At 44.6% G+C, this 22,147-nt stretch overlaps 2 protein-coding genes across 2 annotated transcripts; one reads left to right on the forward strand and one right to left on the reverse strand.

The window, feature by feature from the left end:
- Positions 1-214: 214 nt before the first annotated feature.
- cdc23 (CDC23 (cell division cycle 23, yeast, homolog)) lies at positions 215-8,665 on the forward strand. Its single transcript, XM_080847210.1, has 16 exons — positions 215-331; positions 605-677; positions 819-956; positions 1,047-1,089; positions 1,976-2,081; positions 2,888-3,020; positions 3,369-3,546; positions 4,246-4,343; positions 5,069-5,150; positions 5,660-5,813; positions 6,413-6,532; positions 6,781-6,856; positions 6,962-7,023; positions 7,129-7,207; positions 7,534-7,653; positions 8,019-8,665. The coding sequence occupies exons 1-16, from the start codon at positions 225-227 to the stop codon at positions 8,220-8,222; spliced, it is 1,773 nt and encodes a 590-aa protein (XP_080703336.1). The 5' UTR covers positions 215-224; the 3' UTR covers positions 8,223-8,665.
- Positions 8,666-9,972: 1,307 nt separating this feature from the next.
- On the reverse strand, positions 9,973-21,278 carry kif20a (kinesin family member 20A; the record flags this gene model as incomplete). The annotated part of the gene is made up of 19 exons (XM_080846916.1): positions 21,221-21,278; positions 20,190-20,369; positions 18,971-19,084; positions 18,107-18,226; positions 17,538-17,676; positions 17,211-17,386; positions 16,808-16,910; positions 16,257-16,469; positions 15,913-16,024; positions 15,573-15,647; positions 15,201-15,344; positions 14,655-14,823; positions 14,253-14,402; positions 13,712-13,851; positions 13,334-13,436; positions 12,897-13,146; positions 12,294-12,382; positions 11,091-11,228; positions 9,973-10,305 (listed from the first exon to the last, which is right to left on the reverse strand). The coding sequence occupies exons 2-19, from the start codon at positions 20,358-20,360 to the stop codon at positions 9,973-9,975; spliced, it is 2,739 nt and encodes a 912-aa protein (XP_080703042.1). The 5' UTR covers positions 20,361-20,369; positions 21,221-21,278.
- Positions 21,279-22,147: the final 869 nt, after the last annotated feature.

Below are 22,147 nucleotides of genomic sequence, written 5' to 3' on the forward strand. Positions count from 1 at the left end.
AATTATTGTTATTATTATAACTATTACACAGTTTTGCATGTTACCGACTTCACACTTTTTCTTTGCAAGGCCCGTTGTTAAGCAGAATGTGTAGGACATACATTGGCACAGTAGGTGGCGGTAATGGTCTATCAGTAAAGGTAAAGTTCCTATTGGTTAACCGTCATTTTCATCTGGCCAATCCTGTCCTATTTTCTGTTGACGTATATGGAGGGTTATGAAAAATGGCGGCGCTCAGCACTGAGTTTGGCGATTTGGTGCAAATTAAAAAGCAACTAATTTCTATAATATCGCAATGTAGAGAGAGGGGACTGGTGCATAGTGTAAAGTGGTAAGTATTGAGATTCCATATTTGAATATTTTTCAGATAGTCACGAAAGGCTGTAGCAAGATGAAGGGGCTGAGCTGTCTTTTCTTAGCTAGCTAATATTCATAGATCTTGCTAGCTTACTTTACCCAAACAAGAGATGTTATGTCCATGTCCACACAGCGTCGAAAACTCAATCTAAACAAATGTCATTCTAAAAAGCTAACAGAAGATCTAGAGTGTTTGTATTAAACGATAGTTGCATTCACTGATGTGTTTGTACTTGGGGCTTCGCAGGGCTTCAGAGTTAGCCTTTTCCCTGGACCCCCTCCCAGTACACGAACACCCCCCACCTACTGAACTTACCGAGGTGAGTGCAAGCCCACATGTCGATGGTTGTTTACATACTTGGTACTGCATAATGCCGGATGATGCCTGTGTGTGGGTTTTTCTCTCGTTACTCAGGGAGTTTGAAGCGTGTCTCTTAACCATAAAGCGTTGCCATTTTTAGGAGGACGCGCAGGATTTCGACGCTCTCTGTCTGGCAAAATCATACTTTGACCTGAAGGAATATGATCGCGCTGCGTATTTTCTCCGGGGCTGCCGCAGTAAAAAAGCTTACTTCTTGTACATGTACTCCCGCTACCTGGTAAGAATGAGTAAAAACTCTTATCAGCAAAGGGTATTCGACTATACGTGGGTGCTTCCTTATAATGATGTTCTAAACTTATCTCCCCAGTCCGGAGAGAAGAAGAAGGATGACGAGACAGTGGACAGCCTTGGTAAGATATATGCATAGATACACATATATAGGTCATGTTCTGCAGATTTGCTGAAGCAAGCCTATCATTGCTTGTTTGCTGCATTAAAGATGCAGTCCGCGATTCAGTTTCGCAAAAGGTTGTTGATGTTTGAGCTCAACAACCAATCAAATTACACCCCTTCCATCTGTGTTTTCTAAAGCACTGAGATGATTGGCTTGGAATGTTTATGGCTCAGTCCGAGCCCTTACATTTGCTTTTCATTTATACAGCCAGCAATGTGTTTTTTTTTAGTTCAAACAATGAACGGACAGCTAGAGGACCACAAGGTGAAATTTGCTACATTTGATAAAAAGTGTATAGGATGAGAATCAGGGACTGCTGCTTTAATGACTTCTTGTATTTGCCTTTTTTTCTCTAAACATGGAATATCAATATATTAGCATATTTATAGATGTACTGTCAACACAATGTTTTTCATTGCCTGTGTTGACACTGTCCTCTTCTCTCCCTGATGCTGTCTTCCCTGACTAGATGAGGGATTTGCGAATTTATTAAGAGTACCAGGTCAGGAAAGGTTCTGAAGTAGTCTCTTGTTCTGGCCAAAAAGTTAAAAGATTGTTATTGGCCGTCCTCTTAAGCTAACACTTTCTCTTAACATTCTTGTCTTTGCCCTTCAGTTTATTTTGTTCAAACATTCGATCACTAACTGGCTCTCTCTGCTAACACATTGATGCTTATCCTTGCCTACTGTGCAGTCCAACTGCCCCCTTTGTTTTGGGAAGTCAGGAAAAGTGTTTTACCTATTATGGAGAGGCAGAAGTTTTCCTAGTGGTTAGTGGTTTTAGTTTGAGAATACAGAGAGGTGATTGGTTGGCTTTTGTCTGACTACTGTGATTGGTTGTAGGGCCCCTGGAGAAGGGCCAGGTGCGGAATGAGGCTCTCAGGGAGCTGAGGGTGGAGCTGAGCAAGAAACACAGTGCTGGTGAGCTGGATGGATTTGCCTTATACCTGTAAGTATGCATGTACACAGACTACACACACACACACTTAAACATACACAAAAGGTGCTTGATTCACCAGAAAGTGTGCAAACATACACGATTAGCAGAAGCTATTAGGATGGATTTGCCCGCAACCTGTAAACTATTTTACCTACACACACACACACACACACACACACACACACACACACACACACACACACACTGGATGGATTCACCCTCTTCCTGTCACACAGCTTGACCAACCACTATCAGCACAAAGTGTCTTATTAATACACACATGGACTTTAGAGACAGGTTTACACAGTAGACAAATGTTTTCAGTGATGAGGATGTGCCTTCCATCATCCAGTGTGCTTCCTTTGTTTTCTATCATATTTATAATATTGTCTAGTATTGTCAAACATGTACAAGACGGGAACATCAAGGCCATCAACTTTATTTATATAGCTCAATTCATAACCAACATTGGTAATCAAAGTGCTTCACAAATGAGCAGATAACATAACATAGAAAAAATATGAGAGTAAAAGATATGCTTTTTCCCCTGCTTTTCTCCCCTCTCCTCTACCTGCTGTCTCTGATTCATATGATGCTTATGATGTTGTCCTTAATAACGCAAACTCTTTACAGGGATATCCCATCTACTGAGAATATGAACAAATCTTTCATATTCTCAATCTTATTTTCTTTCTCTTCCTCAGAGTATGAAGTTGTTTCTGTCTGTTTCTGTCCTCATGTCTCCACTCCGTGTTAGTGTGTCTTAACTCCATATGTGTTTGCGTATGTTCTTACCTTTCTGCGTCTATGTGCAGTTATGGGGTGGTGCTGCGAAAGCTGGATCTGTTGAAGGAGGCGGTGGAGATCTTCGTGGCCGCTGCACACGCCTTGCCTTTGCACTGGGGGGCCTGGCTGGAGCTCTGCAATCTTGTCACCAACATTGAGATGGTACATGACACACACACACACACACACACACACACACAACGCAGCTCACATAGTCTCCAAACCTTCCGAGGGCATCTACACACACACACACACACACACACACACACACACACACACACAAACACACAACTCACATACCCTCCACTCATTCCGAGGGCATCTACACACACACACACACACACACACACACACTCAAACACACACAACTCACATACTCTCCACTCATTACGAGAGCATCTACACTCACACGGTCACACACACATGCAGTGCATAGAGACACACACACACCCTTTCATCATACCCTCTCTCCCATCTGCCTCGGTCTGACCAATCACGTGTCTCTCTCAGCTGAAGTCCCTGTCTCTACCTGACTGCTGGGTGCGAGACTTCTTCCTGGCTCACATGTACACGGAGCTGCAGATGATCACAGAAGCCCTGCAGAAATACCAGAGTCTCATCGAGGCTGGCTTCTCCAAGAGCACCTACATTATCTCACAGATCGCAGTCGCCTACCACAACATCAGAGGTCTGTCTGTCTGCCTGTCTGCCACACACACACACACGCAAGGGCATATTCTCGAGGAATACAAACATCATCTCACAGATCGCAGTGGCTTGCCACAACATCAACTGTCTTTCTGCCAAATGATTCTCCATCCAAGCACACACATGGACATACAGCAAGGCCTCCTTCTCCAAAAGCATGTCTGCCACACACACACACACACACACACACACACTCTCAAATGACAAAAACATCTGCCTGGAGTTTTGTATATTGTTTTTCATTTGGCAGCATTAAGACCAGGGTGTATATAATCCCATTGCTATTTACTGTCTTCCAGTGAAATAAACTCTCTGTGCAGTGCAGATGTTTATGAGTTCTCTGTGAAGTGCAGCTGTTTATGAACTCTCTGTACAGTGCAGATGTTTATGAACTCTGTGAAGTGCAGATGTTTAATGATCACTCTGTGTAGTGCAGATGTTTTCAAATGAACTCTCTGTGCAGTGCAGATGTTTTCAAATTAACTCTGTGCAGTGCAGATGTTTATGAACTCTCTGTGTAGTGCAGATGTTTATGGACTCTCTCTCTCTGTGAAGTGCAGATGTTTATGAACTCTATGTGCAGTGCAGATTTTTTCTCAGTGGTTGGCCTAGCACCTTAAAGTGATCCTGAAATCATGTGTTGGTTCATGTGTCTTGTGTGTGTTCTCCCCCCTGGCAGACATCGACCAGGCTTTAGCTCTGTTTAATGAGCTTCGGGAGCAGGACCCCTTCCGCATCGAGAACATGGACACCTTCTCCAACCTGCTCTATGTCAGGGTGAGCCCTCCAAACCTTCACTGCAAAACATGCCCGGGTGTAATGACTAATATAGCAAGTACTGTGTGTGTCTACTCTGCGTCAGTACAAGGATTGTTAGCGACTAATCAGTGATTGATGGGGGGGGGTTGATGAATAATCAATGAATTGTTCTTTAAAGTAACATTATGCAACACTTTGACACTTTTTGAGGTATGGTTTTATAGGCAAACCGTTTTGGTACCATCCTCAAATTAATTTTGATAGCATATGGTCATGTGAAGGACAGATAAACACCAGTGTCTTTCCCACTAGCCATCCAGGATATGCCCTATGTAGTTCTGTGTTCAGTTAGCGTCTAAGCAAGCTTCTATCAGTGTCAGCTGGGCTGTTGGTGGTGTTTGCAAGGTGGTTTTGCATGCCTTTTAGGTAGTTAGCTTGATAGTTTTGGAACATAACTCCTTATTGCTGCTTTTAACGTTAGTGAGTGTCGATGACGAACATCCTTTTAAATTTGCAACCCTAGTGAGTTCTGAAGCAGGTTCATATTAACATTACTGCCTAGTATTGTCAAACATGTACAAGACGGGAACTCTAGGCCCATCAAGGCAAATAAACTTTATTTATATAAAGCAGATCAAAGAACATAGAAAAAATATAAAAGTAAACAATATGCTTTTTCCCTGCTTTTCTCACCTCTCCTCTACCTGCTGTCTCTCTTGTTCACTTTTCCTTCTCTTCCTCAGAGTATGAAGCCAGAGCTCAGCTATCTGGCCCACAACCTGGTGGAGATCGACAAGTACAGAGTAGAGACCTGCTGTGTTATAGGTGAGTGCCAAAATGACATTTACATTTAGTCATTTAGCTGACGCTTTTATCCAAAGCGACTTACAAGGTATACACACTGCACATCAGGAGCAATTAGGGGTTCAGTGTCTTGCTCAAGGACGCTTCGACAGGGTATGGAACTAGCAACCTTCTGATTACTAAAGGGCTTCTCTACCTCCTGTACCACTGTTGCATGAGCGCATGTAGTGTTGAAAAATATCATTTGTGAATCTCTGAAACATTGAATACACACTTCATCTCTCTATTTTTTTTCTCTCTTTATCTCTTCCTCTGTCTTTAAAAAAATAATAAAGCGCCGTTGGCATGGCAAATAGGCACCCTCTATTGCCATAGCAACAGACTTTAACTCACATAGAATAAACATTGATGATGCAGAACCAAAAAAGCTATATGAATACATTGCGTAAAAGTGTACAAGGATAGAAACATGAAACGTGTTTACTTTAACATGTCTTCCCAATCCTCCCCTCTCCCTGTTTGTCTCCTAGGCAACTACTACAGTTTGCGCTCCCAGCACGAGAAGGCTGCCCTGTACTTCCAGCGCGCTCTCAAGCTCAACCCTCGCTGCCTAGGGGCCTGGACCCTCATGGGCCACGAGTACATGGAGATGAAGAACACCTCCGCAGCAATACAGGCCTACAGGTCAGTACACACACATTTACACACAAACATATACACACACACACACGTATACACACACACACGTACACACACACACACATGTATACACACACACACATATATGAAGAACACCTCCGCAGCTATACAGGCCTACAGGTCAGTACACACACACACACACAAATACACACACACACACATGTACACACACCCACACACACATATATGAAGAACACCTCCGCAGCTATACAGGCCTACAGGTCAGTACACACATACACATATACACACACACACACATGTACACACACCCACACACACATATATGAAGAACACCTCCGCAGCTATACAGGCCTACAGGTCAGCACACACACACACACATATGTACACACACACACACACACACACATATATGAAGAACACCTCCGCAGCTATACAGGCCTACAGGTCAGTACACACACACACAAATACACACACACATGTATACACACACACACACACACACACAAACACACACAGACACACACAGTGCTCTTCACACAAATGTTGTTTGTTTCCAATTTTATCTGTGATTAAATATGAGTATCTGATTTTTGTGTGTGTGTGTGTGTCTGTGTGTGCTGAAGACATGCAATAGAGGTAAACAAGCGAGACTATCGTGCCTGGTACGGACTTGGACAGACCTACGAAATCCTCAAGATGCCTTTTTACTCCCTCTACTATTACCGCAAGGCCCACCACCTCAGGTATGTGCATTTGTTTGTGTGTGTGTGTGTGTGTGTGTGTGAGTGTGAGTGTGTGTAATTGTGTGTTTTTACCTCTTAGACACTAACAGTGGGAAATGTTTTTGTGACTTGTGAGGGGAAAGTTGATTTACTGATGTCTTATTGGTTTGTGTTTGACCTTTAACCTCATTGTGCTCTCTTGCATGATTTGTGAAGTCCATATTCAGTCCTGTCACAGGTCAGGCGGTCATGTCCGTTCTCTTTTACAGACCTAATGATTCACGGATGCTCGTTGCACTTGGTGAATGTTACGAGAAACTCAACCAACACGTTGAGGCTAAGAAGGTGAGTGTGTGCGTGTGTGTTGGCCACAGTTCTGTTAGGTGGGTATTAATCCTCAGTCGTGCCTGCCTTCATCCCTAATCTGGTGTGTTTGTGTGTGTGATGCAGTGTTACTGGAGGGCGTACTCAGTGGGAGATGTGGAAAGGATGGCTCTGCTCAAACTGGCCAAGTAAGTATATGTGCTTGTTTGATTGTCTGAGTATTAAGTATTTTTCTGTGCGTAAATGTGCATTCATGTGTGTGTGTGTGTCTGTGTGTGTGTGTTTATTCCTAGATTGCACGAACAGCTCCATGAATCGGACGATGCTGCACAATACTATATCATCTATATTCAAGACATTTTCTCCTGTGGGGTAAGTGTCCCTGTGCCTATAATTAGTCTTTAGGATGGTACACACACACACACACACAAACTTACATGGTTAACTCCAATGTGTAGCACTGCCCGAGTTTTTTTTTTTAGATGCTTGTGTGTATTTAGAGTGTGTGTGTGTGTGTGTGTGTGTGTGTGTGTGTGTGTGTGTGTGTCATTGGTAGCTTAAGCCTGTGCGTGCGTCAGAGTGTATGACTCTTAACAGCCCCCGTGTGTGTGTGTGTGTGTGTGTGTGTGTGTATATATTTGAGAGAATGTGTGTGTTAGAAGGCATGATTAACAACCTGTATGTGTGTGTGTTTGCAGGAGCAGTTGGAGCATGCTGAGGTGAGCACGGCGCTGCGGTATCTGGGCCAGTATTACTTCAAGAACAGGATGTTTGACGAGGCGTCCTTCTGTGCCCAACGCTGCTGTGACTACAATGATGTACGTAGTTCTCTCACACACACACATACACACTGGGCAGCTAACTTTAACCTGTCTACACTTCTCCAGCCTGGTACTTAAAACATTTAAACCTCCACTAAAAACTCCTATAACCATCTAGTCATGAGGTCCTTGGTACCAGGCAATTGAATCTGTAGTGTATGGGTCCAAGACATGGCCAAATGGCCATAGATTCAACCACAAAACGGATCTCTTCTGTGCCTGGTGCCATAAACCACAAGACTTTGGTTCAATATGGACCACACACACACTTGACTTCTGTCTCTGGAGAAAGCTTACCATGAGAGACTGGTGTTGACAGTCACACACACACACACACTTACCCGTCCTCTCTGTGTGTGCAGGCTCGTGAGGAGGGGAAGGCGCTTCTGCGTCAGATAGCGGCGGTGCGGGAGCAGGGGGACGTGTCCTCGCCGGACATTACCAGTGCCGGCGTCTTCACCCCGCTGTCCACCACCACCAACAACACCAACAACAACGCCACCACCGGCACACGAGAGCTGCTGATGAGAGTATCCCCACTGGACCTGTCCTCGGTCACACCCTAGCATGCATACACAGGCCCAGTTAGACCCCCACCCCCCCCACCCACAAACACACACACTCATATCTGGAGTATCACCACTGGACCGGTCCTGTCGCACCTGATCACAGCTACACACATGCTCACACAGGCCAATTGGGAGTGTCTCTCTAGTAGATCTGCACACACCCCCGTCTACAACTTTCAAGAACTGGACCTGTTCCCCGTAAGCACGGACACATCTGTGCTGGTGTGTGTATCACAGCAGGTGTACATAGACACCAAACACTGGTGCTGTCTGTATCATACCCCTTACATCTGTCTGTAGCCTCTGATATGAGTTCATGAATAAGTGTTTATATACTCTCCATTTCTACACCACAGACCATCACTATGTAAATATTTATGGATTTCAGAGGGAATGGCTTGCTTGATCCATTGTGGAAATAAACTTCTTTTTTCTACGGTTGCAGCATTTTTAGAGGAAGAACTGTTTTCTGAATGAACCACAAAAATGGATTTAATGTTTAAAGGACAGTGAACAGATCTCAGACAATACAAACAGAATAGAAAAACACATGCATATACAAGAACAGGTAAGACAGATGATGTCCCGTCGTGGTTGTTAGAGGCTACTTCAGACTTCCGTTAGAATATGTAACACACAGCCACACTTAAGGCTTGTTTGTTTTCCTCTCATAAAACAGCATAGAAATCAGGTTTATGTACATGAACAATAACCCTGCATAGTAGAAGAACAGTTTATGTGCAAAGGAGACATGAACATGCCTCCGGCCACTCACTCGTATGTGCATACTAAACAGGTGCACAACCACTCTTTACACTTTCATTCAGTTCAGTTTGGGGGGAAAAGCCATCGGCTCTGAATTTATCAGCTGTGACGTAATTAGCTCTGAAATCTTAGTTCAATTCTGCCGTAGTAATACTGCCGACTTGGATTAGGCCTCAGTGCTTTTGGTTGACGATGACAAACAGTAACAGACTTCATCACAAACACAAACGCATGCGCGCACACACACACACAACCAGCACTCACTGTGCTGGGAGTGTAGGAAGACCTACATCTATCTCTCACACTCACACACAGAATCAGGACATTAAGCAGTATCAATCAGCCAAACAGATTAATTGTAGCTTTGAGCCAAACTACATGGTTGATGCTGAAGCCACATTTTCTTAATCATGTGGAAAACTGAACTATTTTTTTAAATATCTTGGGACTGTCAGCAAATCAAACAAATATAGCACCCACTTTTAGGCACTAGCCTAGGCCCTCAAACTCTACACAAGACTGCACTTAAACTGATTACCTTAAAATAACAAAATAATAAAATATATATGTCTTACAAATAAAGTCACCTGGTATTTCAAAGATTATATGTTTGTGTGCACACTGAAGATTGAAGGCTGGTGCACTGTACATAATAAGCCCTTAACAATAATAGTAAAGCACCTTGGCAAAAACCCAGCTTCTCCTCGCTCGCAGCACTGTCATCACAGAGCATAAATGTTCCGTCCCATTAACATTACATCAACCTTCATCTCCCAAGAAAGCCAACCCTTAGCAATCCTCCCCTGTGATTTAAAGCTGAAGGGGGAAGAAGAAGTAAATGTTTGCATAGCAACACACAAGCTCAATGTGGCACACAATGACCAGACGTGTAGAGAGCGGGCCCTTTCCAATGGACCATGCGGGGTGCGGATATCTGTATTTCGTATTTTTCTTACAAAACTAAAAAAACTTTATTGGCCTCTCAGTACTTCATTCCTCGGCGCACGGGGGAGGGGCTGGGCGGTGGGGAGGGCTGGCGAGAGCGCAGCACGCGTGCGTAGGGCGTGGAGTTGGTGTCGATGGCGTCGCCTCTCTGGCGCGTGAAGGGTCTGCCGAGGGGCGCGCGCGACGGGAACAGGGAGCGGAAGAACGGGCGTTTCTCGGGAGGGGGTACGTTCTCCGCCGCGGCACAGCCTCGCTTCTTACAGGACGAGCCGGGAGTGGGCGGGGCAGGGGGCGGCATACACTCCGCCTTCCTCCTGAGCTCCGCCTTCACCAGCTGCAGACTGGTGTGGAGCTCGTCCAACATCTGACCCTGAGAGGTGTGAAAAGAGAGAGAGAGAGAAGGAAGGAAGGAAAGAAAGAAAGAAAGAAAGAAAGAAAGAGAGGGATGGAGGGGGGCAGTGTGTGAAAGGCAGGGAAGCACACAGAGTTAGAAAGGGAAGTGATGGAAAGAGGGTAGTGATTAGAAAGAAAAGAAAATGTGATGGGGGGGGGGGGGGGGGGGTTCGGGGGGGTTCGGAAGAGATTTGGTTAATTTAGAAGGTGGAAAAGTAAAGCCCGGAGGATAGTGAAAAGGGAGAGAGATTAAAAATATACACCAGCAGGAGTGTGTGTGTGTGTGTGTGTGTGTGTGTGTGTGTGTGTTCCCCAGGCCTAATGATTGAGACCCCCTGTTAGCAGCTGTGCATGTAAGTTGAACTGAGGGAGAAAGACGAAGAGAGAGTCAGAACCCCAGCAGGAGAAAAGGAAGAGTGCTTTCATAAGGCCAGCAGCTCTCATTCATTTAGACACTGGAAACAGCATGTCTGGATCTGTGAGGCTTTTCTATTTGTCCACCAGATTCATTTCTATGTGTGTGTGTGTGTGTGTGTGTGTGTGTGTGTGTGTGTGTGTGTGTGTGTGTGTGTGTGTGCATGTACAAGCACGTTTGCAATCAGCATTATTTTGCAATTTTATATCAGTCCATTTCTCTCCCCTGTGTATTATAGTGTGTGTGTATACGTATATATATATATATATATATATATATATATATATATATATATATCAATGTGTATATGTGTGTGTGTGTGTGTGTGTATATGTGTAAACACATACCTGTTTAGCGAGTTTTTCATCTGCGCTGCTTAGGGCCTGTCGGAGTCTCTCTCCATCTGTGTTCCGACAGCACGCCCTCTCTCCAGACTGAAGATCCGCAACCAACTTCTGCAGTTCCTCACGCAGCTGACGCAGGTTCTACAAACACACACAAAAAACCCACACGTGTTAAAACTGACATATTGCCTAACCTCCGTACCTTAAGTGTTGTTCATTCAGATACAGCCAGTAAAAGTGAGAAGTGCAGCTCTACATTTTCATTATTCAAAGCATCCAGTTTGCTTTGTACACACACACACACACACACACACACACACACACACACACACACACACACACACACACACACACACACACACACACACACACACACACACACACACACACACACACACACACACACATATTGTAAATATTAGACCTACAGTATAATTCAGTCACTGTACTATAAAACTTAAATATAATATAAAAACAGCTGGCTCCTATAAGATCAAACATGACTTTCACAATCACAAGGTAGTAAACAGAAAATGCATGACCATGTAAATAAACCTAAAACAGTTTACATATAAAATCTATCAAAAGAATTGTGGATGTTTTTGGCTAATGTGACACCACACAGGGATAGCTAGTAGGCTAGCATTAAACTACGTAGAGGTGATGTGATGACTTCAGAACTGCGCTTAATTTTGTTTCAAATATGATCAAATTTGACGTTTAACTGTACATGACTAGAGTCACAAGACCCAACTTTTGCCCGTATCTGTAAGTTAACCTTTCACTCACTGATATCTATGGCGGTTTCGGTCACGGTAGAAAGATTTGTTTTCATAAACTGTAATTGGTTAGCATCAGACCCAAAGGAATGTGCAACATTACACCGTGTGTGGGTCAGTGTTATCTGTCAATTACATTTTCATTTCAGGCACACTGTAGTGGTTTGAATGAGTTGTTGTCATTGCGCTGGCACTCAACAACACTGCTTAAAAAAATACATTATCTAATGTTCCTGCATTCATTCAGAAGCTCTTGTTAATATTGCAACGCATCATAAAAAGAACAAGTATTTTCCCCAGAACCACAGAAACACATGAGTTGTTGTCATTGAGCTGGCTGGAAATACATTCTCTAATGTTCCTGCATTCATTCAGAAGCTCTCGTTACGCTTCATAGAAAGAACAAGTATTTTGCCCAGAAGCACACCTTTTGTCCCTCCTCCAGTTTGCGGTCTGCTGCGGAGGCCTGGACGCTGTTGCCAGGTGTTGGAGGCTGCACATTACAACGCTGGAGTTCTGAAGGAGAGAGAAACAGCCAATGAGAAGCCAGTTAATGCCACATTCTCTTCTGTTTACAAAGAACATGAAATATTTGCGGCATATATTTTTTTATGCGGTTTATCTTCACGCCAGTCCCCACGGTTTGCTTTCCCACACCCTCCCATCCCATCTTGTTAAAAGTGCATTCATCAATTCTAACCCACATTATTTGCGTGCGCTCACAAAAAAACAACAAAAAGCCTCCAGTGTTTGTACAGTCCTGGCTCTTTGGCTTCAGCCAATCAACACGGTGCTTTAGGAGCATGGAGGGAGGGGTCAAATTTGATTGGCTAATGAGGTCAAATATCAACAACCTTTTGGCATAATAGCAAACACTACCTTTAATGTGAATACTCTTAGGTTGCTATGAAGTCGATATCGGCCCCCCTCTCCCCCTTACCCAGTGTCTTCACCTTTAATGTGAATACTCTTTCAAATTAAAGGTGAAGGGTTTTTATTTAGTCGATATCGGCCCCCCGCTCCCCCTTACCGAGTGTCTTCAGCTTGAGTTCGGTTCTGCAGAGGTCCAGCTCCGCGCGGCACTGCTCCAGTTCCAGCTGACACTGCTGCTGCTCAGCGGGTGTCTGTGTGTGTGTCTGTGTGGCCAGACGCTGGGAGCGGCGCACGCCTCCGTCTTCTCCCATCGGGGGGAAGAAGATGGACGCCGCGGCGATGCCCTCTGACCTGGAGGCGCTCTTGTCCGAGACGAAGGAGAGTTCACGGATCTGCTCGTCTCGCTCCTGAAGGAAGACAGAGACAGTCTGACTACACTGCACTACACCACACACACACACACACACACACACACACAGAGAGAGAGAGAGAGAGAGAGAGAGAGAGAGAGAGAGAGAGAGAGAGGACACACACACAGACACAGACACACACAGACAGACAGACAGACACATACACACAGACACACGGCTGTACCTCGATCTCCTGGCTGTAGTATTTCTTGAGGCTGGTTTGGAGGTTGCTGATCTTCTTCTCATACCGCTCTTCTATCAGTGTCTGCTCAGTTTCTAACGTTTCACTGGAGACACACACACACACACACACACACCTTCAGTATACACACCACATTTAACGCACTAATTAATTGGATAGGATCAGTAACAATTCCTCTCAGATACCACACTGGTGTCTGTAATGAGAAGAACTGACGTGACCTGTACAATGTTAGGGGTTCTGTGTGCGTGTGTGTCGGAACCACCCAGTCCCTTCACATGCTGTTAGTGGATGAGTATCTTAAGACATCCTGCATCTTTGTATGTGTGCAAGTGTACGAGCATGAGTGTGTGTGTGTACCTGAAGTCACTCTGCATCCGTGTGATGAGCTCCATCATCTCCGCACAGACCTCCTCTCTCACGCTCGCCTCCAGCTCTGCCTTCTCTTGGCGCTGACGCAGAACCTCACGCTTCAATATGTCTATGGCCTGCAGCAGTCCCTGTATGAACACACACACACACACACACATTTAAGTATGTCTATAACTTCAGGCAGTGCCTATAGAGGTATAGCGAATAAGTCACAAAAACAACCGGTAGCTTGATCACACATAGGTCTGATTGGTGGCCTACTAGAACGCCACAACCTTTTCAAGCCAAGCGTGAGCGTGATGGTACACGGCATCTGCATATGCTCTTTGAAACGCAAACTAACACATGCCCATTCCGAAGAAGTATCTGCAAGGCAATGTCAGCCTCCTCCTTGCTGTCCAAACACTCAAACACACCCAGACAAATATAGGTATATCAGCTGTTATATCTATATCAGCACACACACGCATCAAAATGATGTCACACTTTCTAGTTCAAGCTCTTCACAAACACACACACACACACTTACGTCGGAGTCGATCATGCTCATGTCTCCGTCGAAGTCATCGTCGTCCTCCAGCAGGCTGCTCTCGTCGAGTACTCCTCCTCCATCTTGCTGCTCACGCAGGAGCGACAGGATGTATGCCACACGCGTCTTGGTGGTGGGGCCATGGACAAGCTACACACACACACACACACACACACTTATGCTGAAGCTCCACAAGCCAACTGCTCCATGTACAATTTCAGTGTATAATTGTGTGAAAGTGTGTTCCTATTGTTCTAGTAGTATCTAAGAGTTACGTTGAGTGACTAAGTGTGTGTGTGTGTGTGTGTGTGTGCGCGCACATGTGAGTGTGTATGAGTGCCTATTGTACTGGTTGTGTCTGACAGTGGTGTGAATGGATGGAGGACTGGACAGAAGCGGTACCTGTGTTGCGATGGCGGAGAACTTGAGGGCCTGCAGGGTCTCGTCGTAGGTGGAGGCGCAGGGGTTGATGTTGACCACCATGGCGGAGTGGCCCAGACCCGTGAAGTAGTTCTGCAGCACGCGGGTCAGCTTACTGTCCCTGAACGGAACCACCTGTGGGGCCCGAGATCTGGAGAAGAGAGGAGAGGAGAGGGGGACGGTGTGGGTTTGTACTAGTGCTCGGTTCACAATACAGCTGTGTGTGTGTCTGGACCTATTTGTCTGTCTGTGTTAGGAGATTTGTGTTTGAATGTGAGAGACTGGGGTGTGTGTGTGTGTTTTTGAACGGGCCTGCGAGACTGGGGTGTGTGTGTATGTTTGAATGTGCCTGAAAGACTGGGGGGTGGGTGTGTGTGTGTGTGTGTTTGAATGTGCCTGAAAGACTGGGGGGTGGGTGGGTGTGTGTGTGTGTGTGTGTGTGTGTGTGTGTGTGTGTGTTTGAATGTGCCCGAGCGACTGGGGGGTGTGTGTGTTTGTGTGTGTGTGTGTGTGTGTGTGTGTGTGTACCTGTTGTTCTGGTTGTATCTGAGAGCGGTGATGCAGCGGCCCAGTGTGTGTAGGGAGGTGTTGATGTTGTTGGCCTCCTTCATTCGATCTCCATTCTTCTGGTCCTTACAGCGCTCTGAGCCGGCCAGGTCACACATAGATAGCCTGACGACACAAACACACACACACACACACAGAAGAAGAAACAAACATAAGATGAGAAACACACTGACCAACAGGCTTCTTTTCAGCAATTCGCACAAGGCATAGCTACATGAAGATAAAATGGGTATGTATGAATGTATGCGTTATTACCAGAAAATAACAGAAGGGTAATTATAAAGTACATGAAGAATGTGTGTGTGTGTGTGTGTGTGTGTGTGTGGTACTTACTCGCTGATGCGTGTTTCTGGTTTGAGGTCAGAGCCAGGGTGGATGTGCAGCAGGCGGAGGGTGAAGATGCTGTGGCTAAAGGCAAAATGGAAAAGATTTCAAGAGTTCAACGTCTCAAACCAACATTTCAAAGTGTCTCTATGTGTGATTGTGTGTGTTCTCCCCCCCGACACACACACTGGAATAATTAAGAAGATTAATTTAATGGGTAGTTGCACCAGGAGATGAGGCTGAAATATTTGTGTATGTGTGTGTGTGTGTGTGTGTATGTGTGTGTGTGTGTGTGTGTGTGTATGTACGAACTATCAAGTGGAGTCTTTACTGAGGGGTGTGTGTTTACCTGCGGCTGGAGTTGTGGTTCATGTGTGTGCTGGCAAAACTCTGGTTCCGTCGTCCAATCTTCATAACCTTCCAGGCCTCATCTGCACTGCGCACCTGGATCCAGGTGAGGTCTACACACACACACACACACACACAGAGACAGAGAGAGAGGGAGAGAGAGAGGTTAGTGAATGTTGAGAATTGTAAACTACTTACCAATTTTAAGAGCTGATTAAGTAGTGTCCAGTGTGTGTACCTCTGACATAGTTTGGTTTATGTGTATCTTCTGTGAAGAATGAGTGTACATGTACATGTACGTGTGTGCGTGTAGGGGTGTGTGTGTGTGTGTGTGTGCGCGCTTACCCTTCACATAGGGGTTGCCATGCTTATCGTCACTAAGGCGGAGCGTGGCTCTCTTGCGGTTCTGCAGAGAAGGCGGGCAGTCGAGGAGGTCGTAGATGAACTCGTTGTAGATTTCATAAAACGACACCCAGACTGAAAACTGCACCCCTTCCTCGAGCTCCCCCTCGCGGCTCAAGCCTAGCCCTTCGGCTTCCAGACACACGCTGTCCGAATCTGTCAAGAACACAATAACGTACATAAATACGAGCACTGAGTACAAACATTAATGGTCCATCAGAGAACCAGCATCACAAATACATAAACACAGATTCATACTATGAGATACCCTGACCCCCATTGTTATTTAAGGATAATTAGTCTATCCACAGACAAGTAATTAATAATACACACAAGATTACTTTCCACAAGGTTAAATAATTAAGTAGATAAGTAAACAAATCTCCTATCAAGTAATCCAAATCTAGACCAAACCCAATCAGTGACTGTCTTAGTGAATGCAGAGGCCCATGCCCCCACCCCACACACCCCCCTTCCGCCCCGTGGCTCCCTACCCTCCAGCTGGGTGGCGATGTGGCTGGTGCTGGAGAAGCCTCCGATGCCGCTGTCGTAGCTCATGCTGGCGTCTTTACGCAGACGGGACGAGGAGCAGTCATCCTGTCACGCAAACACACATTAAGCACATTTTAGCAGGTGTGAGATTAGCCCTATAGTTTGTGTGATATTAGACTGACTTAAGTATGTTTGATATTAGCCATATCATTTTTGTGCTTTTAGACTCGTTTTAGCATGTGATATTAGCCTTATAATGTGATATTGGACTGACTTAAGTATGTGTGATATTAGCCATATCATTTGTGTGCTTTTAGACTCGTTTTAGCATGTGATATTAGCCTTATAATGTGATATTAGACTGACTTAAGTATGTGCTAGATAAGCCTTTCGACCACTACTCACCTCTTTTAGAAGCGCGTCTCTGCGGATGGTCTCCACTCTGACCTCGCTGGTGTCGAGTCTGCGCACCTCCTGGCACAGGACGGGTTTGAGGTCCAGGGCCGGGTACAGACGCCCCGACAGCTTCAGGAACACGGACACCACTGCCCGCGGCAACAGGCCAGCCTCGGAGCCCACGCCTAAAGACAGGAAGCGAGGTCAGAGGAAAGTACCTCTGAGCAACAATTTGTTTGCCACTCGAGTCTAATGTGGAGCGACTCTCCATGATCTGCACCTGTACAATAATGTGGAGCATGCAGGGATATGTAGTTTTTTGGGACAGCCACTCACCCTGGATGGTGTACGTTTTGCCAGAGTTGGTGACACCGTAGGTGTAAAGAAGGCGGTTCTCCCCCCGCAGGACGTCCCGGACCATGTGCCTCACGGTGCTGTCATAGAACTCCTGCTGACTCGTGTCAGACCCACAGATCTACAGAACAGCACAGAGACTGTCACGATCACTCACCAGCAAACCAGATTGTGTGTGTGTGTGTGTGTGTGTGTGTGTGTGTGTATGTGTGGTGTGTGTATGTGTGGTGTGTGTATGTGTGTGTGTGTGTGTGTGTGTATGTGTGGTGTGTGTATGAGAGAGATAATAATTCATTCTGTGAACAAAAGCACATTAACACATAGCCTAAACGACTTACTGATTCATTTCAAATAATTTAAATCAGCAGTGATTTTGTTCTTATTGAACCCAAAATCCTATGCTTATGGAAACAAAATCCTAATCCTATTTGAAATCCAGCACTTCACAAGTGAGCATGTAGTGTACACAGAGCACTACACGGAAGTATACTAATGGAAGTAATGTATGTGGAATGACAGCCATCTTAAGCGCTCAGGCATGTGTGTGTTACCTTGGAAAAGCTGAACTTGTGCATGCCCTGTGTGACTCCCTTGTCTGCATACTTCATAGTGTGGGAGTCTTTCGGGGCCCTCAGCATCAGAGTCTCGTCTCCCTGCACGGTCACACACCCCTGAGACAGAAACAGAGAGAGGACAGATCACACACCAGTATTCCCTTCCTATGACATACATTTACATTTACATTTAGTCATTTAGCAGACACTTTTGTCCAAAGCAATGTACAAGGGAGAGAACAGTCAAGCTGCGAGAGAACAGTCAAGCTGTTAATCATGAATATACCAGCATTCACACATTTGAACATTGAAACTGTACTCTATTGACTTTTAATACATTTTCATTCCCATCTTCATTTCAGTCTTGATTGAGATGTACTTTACACCAATATCCAGAGCTATTGTGCCCAGTGTCATGTTTTTTTAAGAGGAAAGTTAGTGTGTGTTTTTTTTTTGTTTTTTTTTTTAAGATTTGTTTTTGGGCTTTTTATGCCTTTAATTGACAGAGCAGCGAAGATTGTGACAGGAAATGAGAGGGAGAAGAGGTGGGGAGTGGACAGGAGAAATGGCATCGGGTCGGATTCGAACCCGTGACCTCCTTGAGCTTCAAGCCCGAACGTGGTCGGGGCTACTGTTTGAGCCACAGTGCCCCCCGAAAGTCAGTGTGTTTTAAGATGATTACAATACGTCATGCCTGGCAACACCATAAACAGCAGAGAGGTGTACTTAAATATTACAGTTCTCAAGCCCAGTGCAATATGCCCCAAGATATGGATGTCTTTAAAGATAACAATCCATCCATACCCTGCCTTTCAACGGCATAGACAGCACAGAGGTGCTACCCTCCCAGTAGTGACCCACCTGCTCCTCTCCTCTGTCCTTCTCTGTCTGGGTGAGAGGCCTGATGCGCAGGAACACCTTCAGCTTCTCCGAGCCCTCGTCTCCACTCCCCTGGCGCTCCACCACAACCTTACCCTGCAGAGCAAAGCACAAAAAGGAAGTGGGTAGGGTGGTAAATAAGGCTTCACATCGGGGGCAAATGGCCATTTTCATGGCAAGAATTGTAATAAGGTGGAACAGACAGATAATTAGAGCTTGTAGTCATTGTATAAGTTAAGAATAGAATAGAATAGAATATGTTATTGTCATTGCACAAGTGCAACGAAATTGAGGTGGCAGCTCTCAGACTTCAGTGCAATTGAAAAGTAAAAAATAAAAACAATACAAATATATACAATATAACTATACAGATTTACACTATACAAGCTCTAATTATCTGTCTGTTCCACCTTATTACAATTCTAGGTACAGAATCATACGTATATGTAGGGGGCCATGTGTATGTGCTGATGTTTTGGTCCTCTTGTTTTATCAATAAATGCTGCTTATACAACTGTCAATTAGTTGTCAATAAGTTGCAGTCAACCGGTCAATGCATGTTCTATGTGTTAATATGAGTGAATGGGGTGGGGGTTCTTGAGATCTAACCACTAAAATGTGTAAAGAACAGAAAATGAGTACTGGAAAGGAACTGAGGTACCATTAAACAATCTCATATAAGCACACAAAAAGCCTTCTTTACAGTTCAAAAGCCAGGACTAGGACATAATAGGGCCCTTGTTTTGACTGTGTGAATGCAACACCATATGAATGAAAGTGAATTATCAACAAAGTGGAAAGACAGTGAGCAAACAGTTTAGCTCCAGCACCATGGCCTCCAGGAGAAAGTCCAGACTAATGTGCGATCTGACAGAGGCCTACATTGTGAACACATGACTGCAGGCTATGTGACAAATTAACTTCACAAACTAAAAGTACCATTAAACAACAGGACAGCCTGGAGGGACTGAGCAAGGAAGAATTCATTAAAGGCAGGCATTTATCAAAAAACGAACAACACCTAAAGCCTTATCTCATATTGTCCAACAAAACAAACATATTCAGCTGATACAATGTCATAATTTAGACAAAGGGTACAGTAACCTCCCTCCCTTGCCGTGTGTGATCACACCTGAAGTGAACTGCATAGTTGGAAGAACGTTTTTATGAAATGCAGGTCAGTGGTTCCATTTAGCCTTACCTGTCTTGCGGGGGTGCAGGGCTCTATGGCAGGAGAGATTAGCGAAATTTCTGGCAGCGGAGCCTTAGAACGCAGGAGAGTCCCGAGGTCGACCGCAGTGGACTCGAGCACTGGTCCATACTCATCCTCATCTGACAGCACTCCGCATGGGGACAGGAGCGTTGACGCCATCGTTGCTACCTGGAAGAAGCGCAGAACAGCAAAGTCCACGTCAATTATCAAGAATCAACAGTTGAGGTGCGTGTAAGACACATCTGGTATACGTTGTGCAAAATAGCGTTTCTGGAGTCAAGAGTCGCCCAGGCACCGCCAATAAAATGTGTTTGAGTCAATCAACATCTATATAGTGACAGTATCGTAGCAGATAGAAAGACCACACCCGACTGACTTAACTGTTGACTTAAATGCCAACATTGGTGTTAGGTACCAGTGAAACCAGTTAGCCCGGAAAAGGATTTTTAAATGTTTACGATTAAGTCTCTTGCAGTTAAACTAGAAACAAAATGCAAAAACATGTGAGGCCATGTATAGGGTGACTACTCCACTTCCCCAACAAGCCCATAACCCAGAGTCGAACTGCAATGATAGAACAAGGTGCAGAATATAACGTTGGTCATACTTGTCATCGTTGTCATTGAGGTTAGCCTTGTGTTACAAGTGACGCGGTCGGGCACTGAAGCATGGCAGTAAAAGGGAAATTTGGGTCGACTCGTTTTGCCTTTAGCCAAAAAGACGTTGTGTAAACGAGGCTAATCTGAGTATGTGTGAAATACAGTTGCATGTTGATTTGGCCAACCCTAGCTAACTAATATTAACTAACTTAGCATGATCACTAACGTTAATCTATTTGGTAGCGGACAATTGTAAACTAAATGTCTGCTAGGCCTGCTAGTCTATAATATCGAACATAAATCGCAATTAAAGTCAGCAAACGTTATCTATTGAGAAAATCGACACAGCAATCCACCTATGGGTCATTCATTGAAATATAACTAGTTTTGGGCTAACTAGAAAGGATATTTGTACCTTACCTTTTATTGCAACACCACCACAGAACGAGTTTTCGATGACTAAAAAGGCAAGGATCCGTCCAAACTTCCACTTCAGGCACTCAAGTTAGCCTAGTAGCAAAACAGCTATACTTAATTATTAAATGTAGTTATCCTTTCTTAATAGTTCCTATAGTAGCGTTTGCGTATGTTTTTTTGTATTTCAAGGTTAAATTAACTAAATTAGGCTAACTGAATCTAACGCGAACCTATCTGAAAACAAAAAGCTCCACACTGCTTACCTTCCTACCCGAGGCGACCGCTGTTTGAATTAACCAATTCAAACGTCGCGCTGCATGTGCGCGACCAATCCCTGTGCACGGTTATGACTCGACCTGACCAATGCAAGCGCCTCAGGGAATGAGGGAGACAGCCATTGGCTACGTGGTGCCAAAGCACGGAAGTTTTGAAAAAATGATGTGCCAGATCAAAGTCTTTAATGTCATTTAATGTTTTGACGTACACACTTGTACCGTTGGTAGATTGTTTCCATGTGAGGAGTTGTGCTGCTGAGATATGCAGTCATGATTTATTTTGTCGGGTGCTCAAAATCTTGAGTTTTTTTTTGTATTTTGCATTTCCTTGATATACATAGGCTATGCCTATTCGCCCTACATCATACAAACGCAAGCAATTATATATCTGCCTATTTGGTTTGTAGCATTTATATAGGCCTATGTGGTTTGTAGCACTTAAAACATACTAACCTTTCTATATTCACATTAAAAATAGTCATCTGTCAACAAAGATTACACAGCTCTTGTGTAGACTATTTCTGTAGGCTTACTGAGTTATTTATTATTTCTATTGCAGAAGTATCATTTGACAGTCTTCAAATGGTTTAGTTTTCATTAGACCCAATAAAAGGCTATTTGAATAAGGGTTGAGACTGAAACTGACCCTATAACA

Source organism: Sprattus sprattus (assembly GCF_963457725.1).
Source record: "Sprattus sprattus genome assembly, chromosome: 11".
Lineage (NCBI taxonomy): Eukaryota > Metazoa > Chordata > Actinopteri > Clupeiformes > Clupeidae > Sprattus > Sprattus sprattus.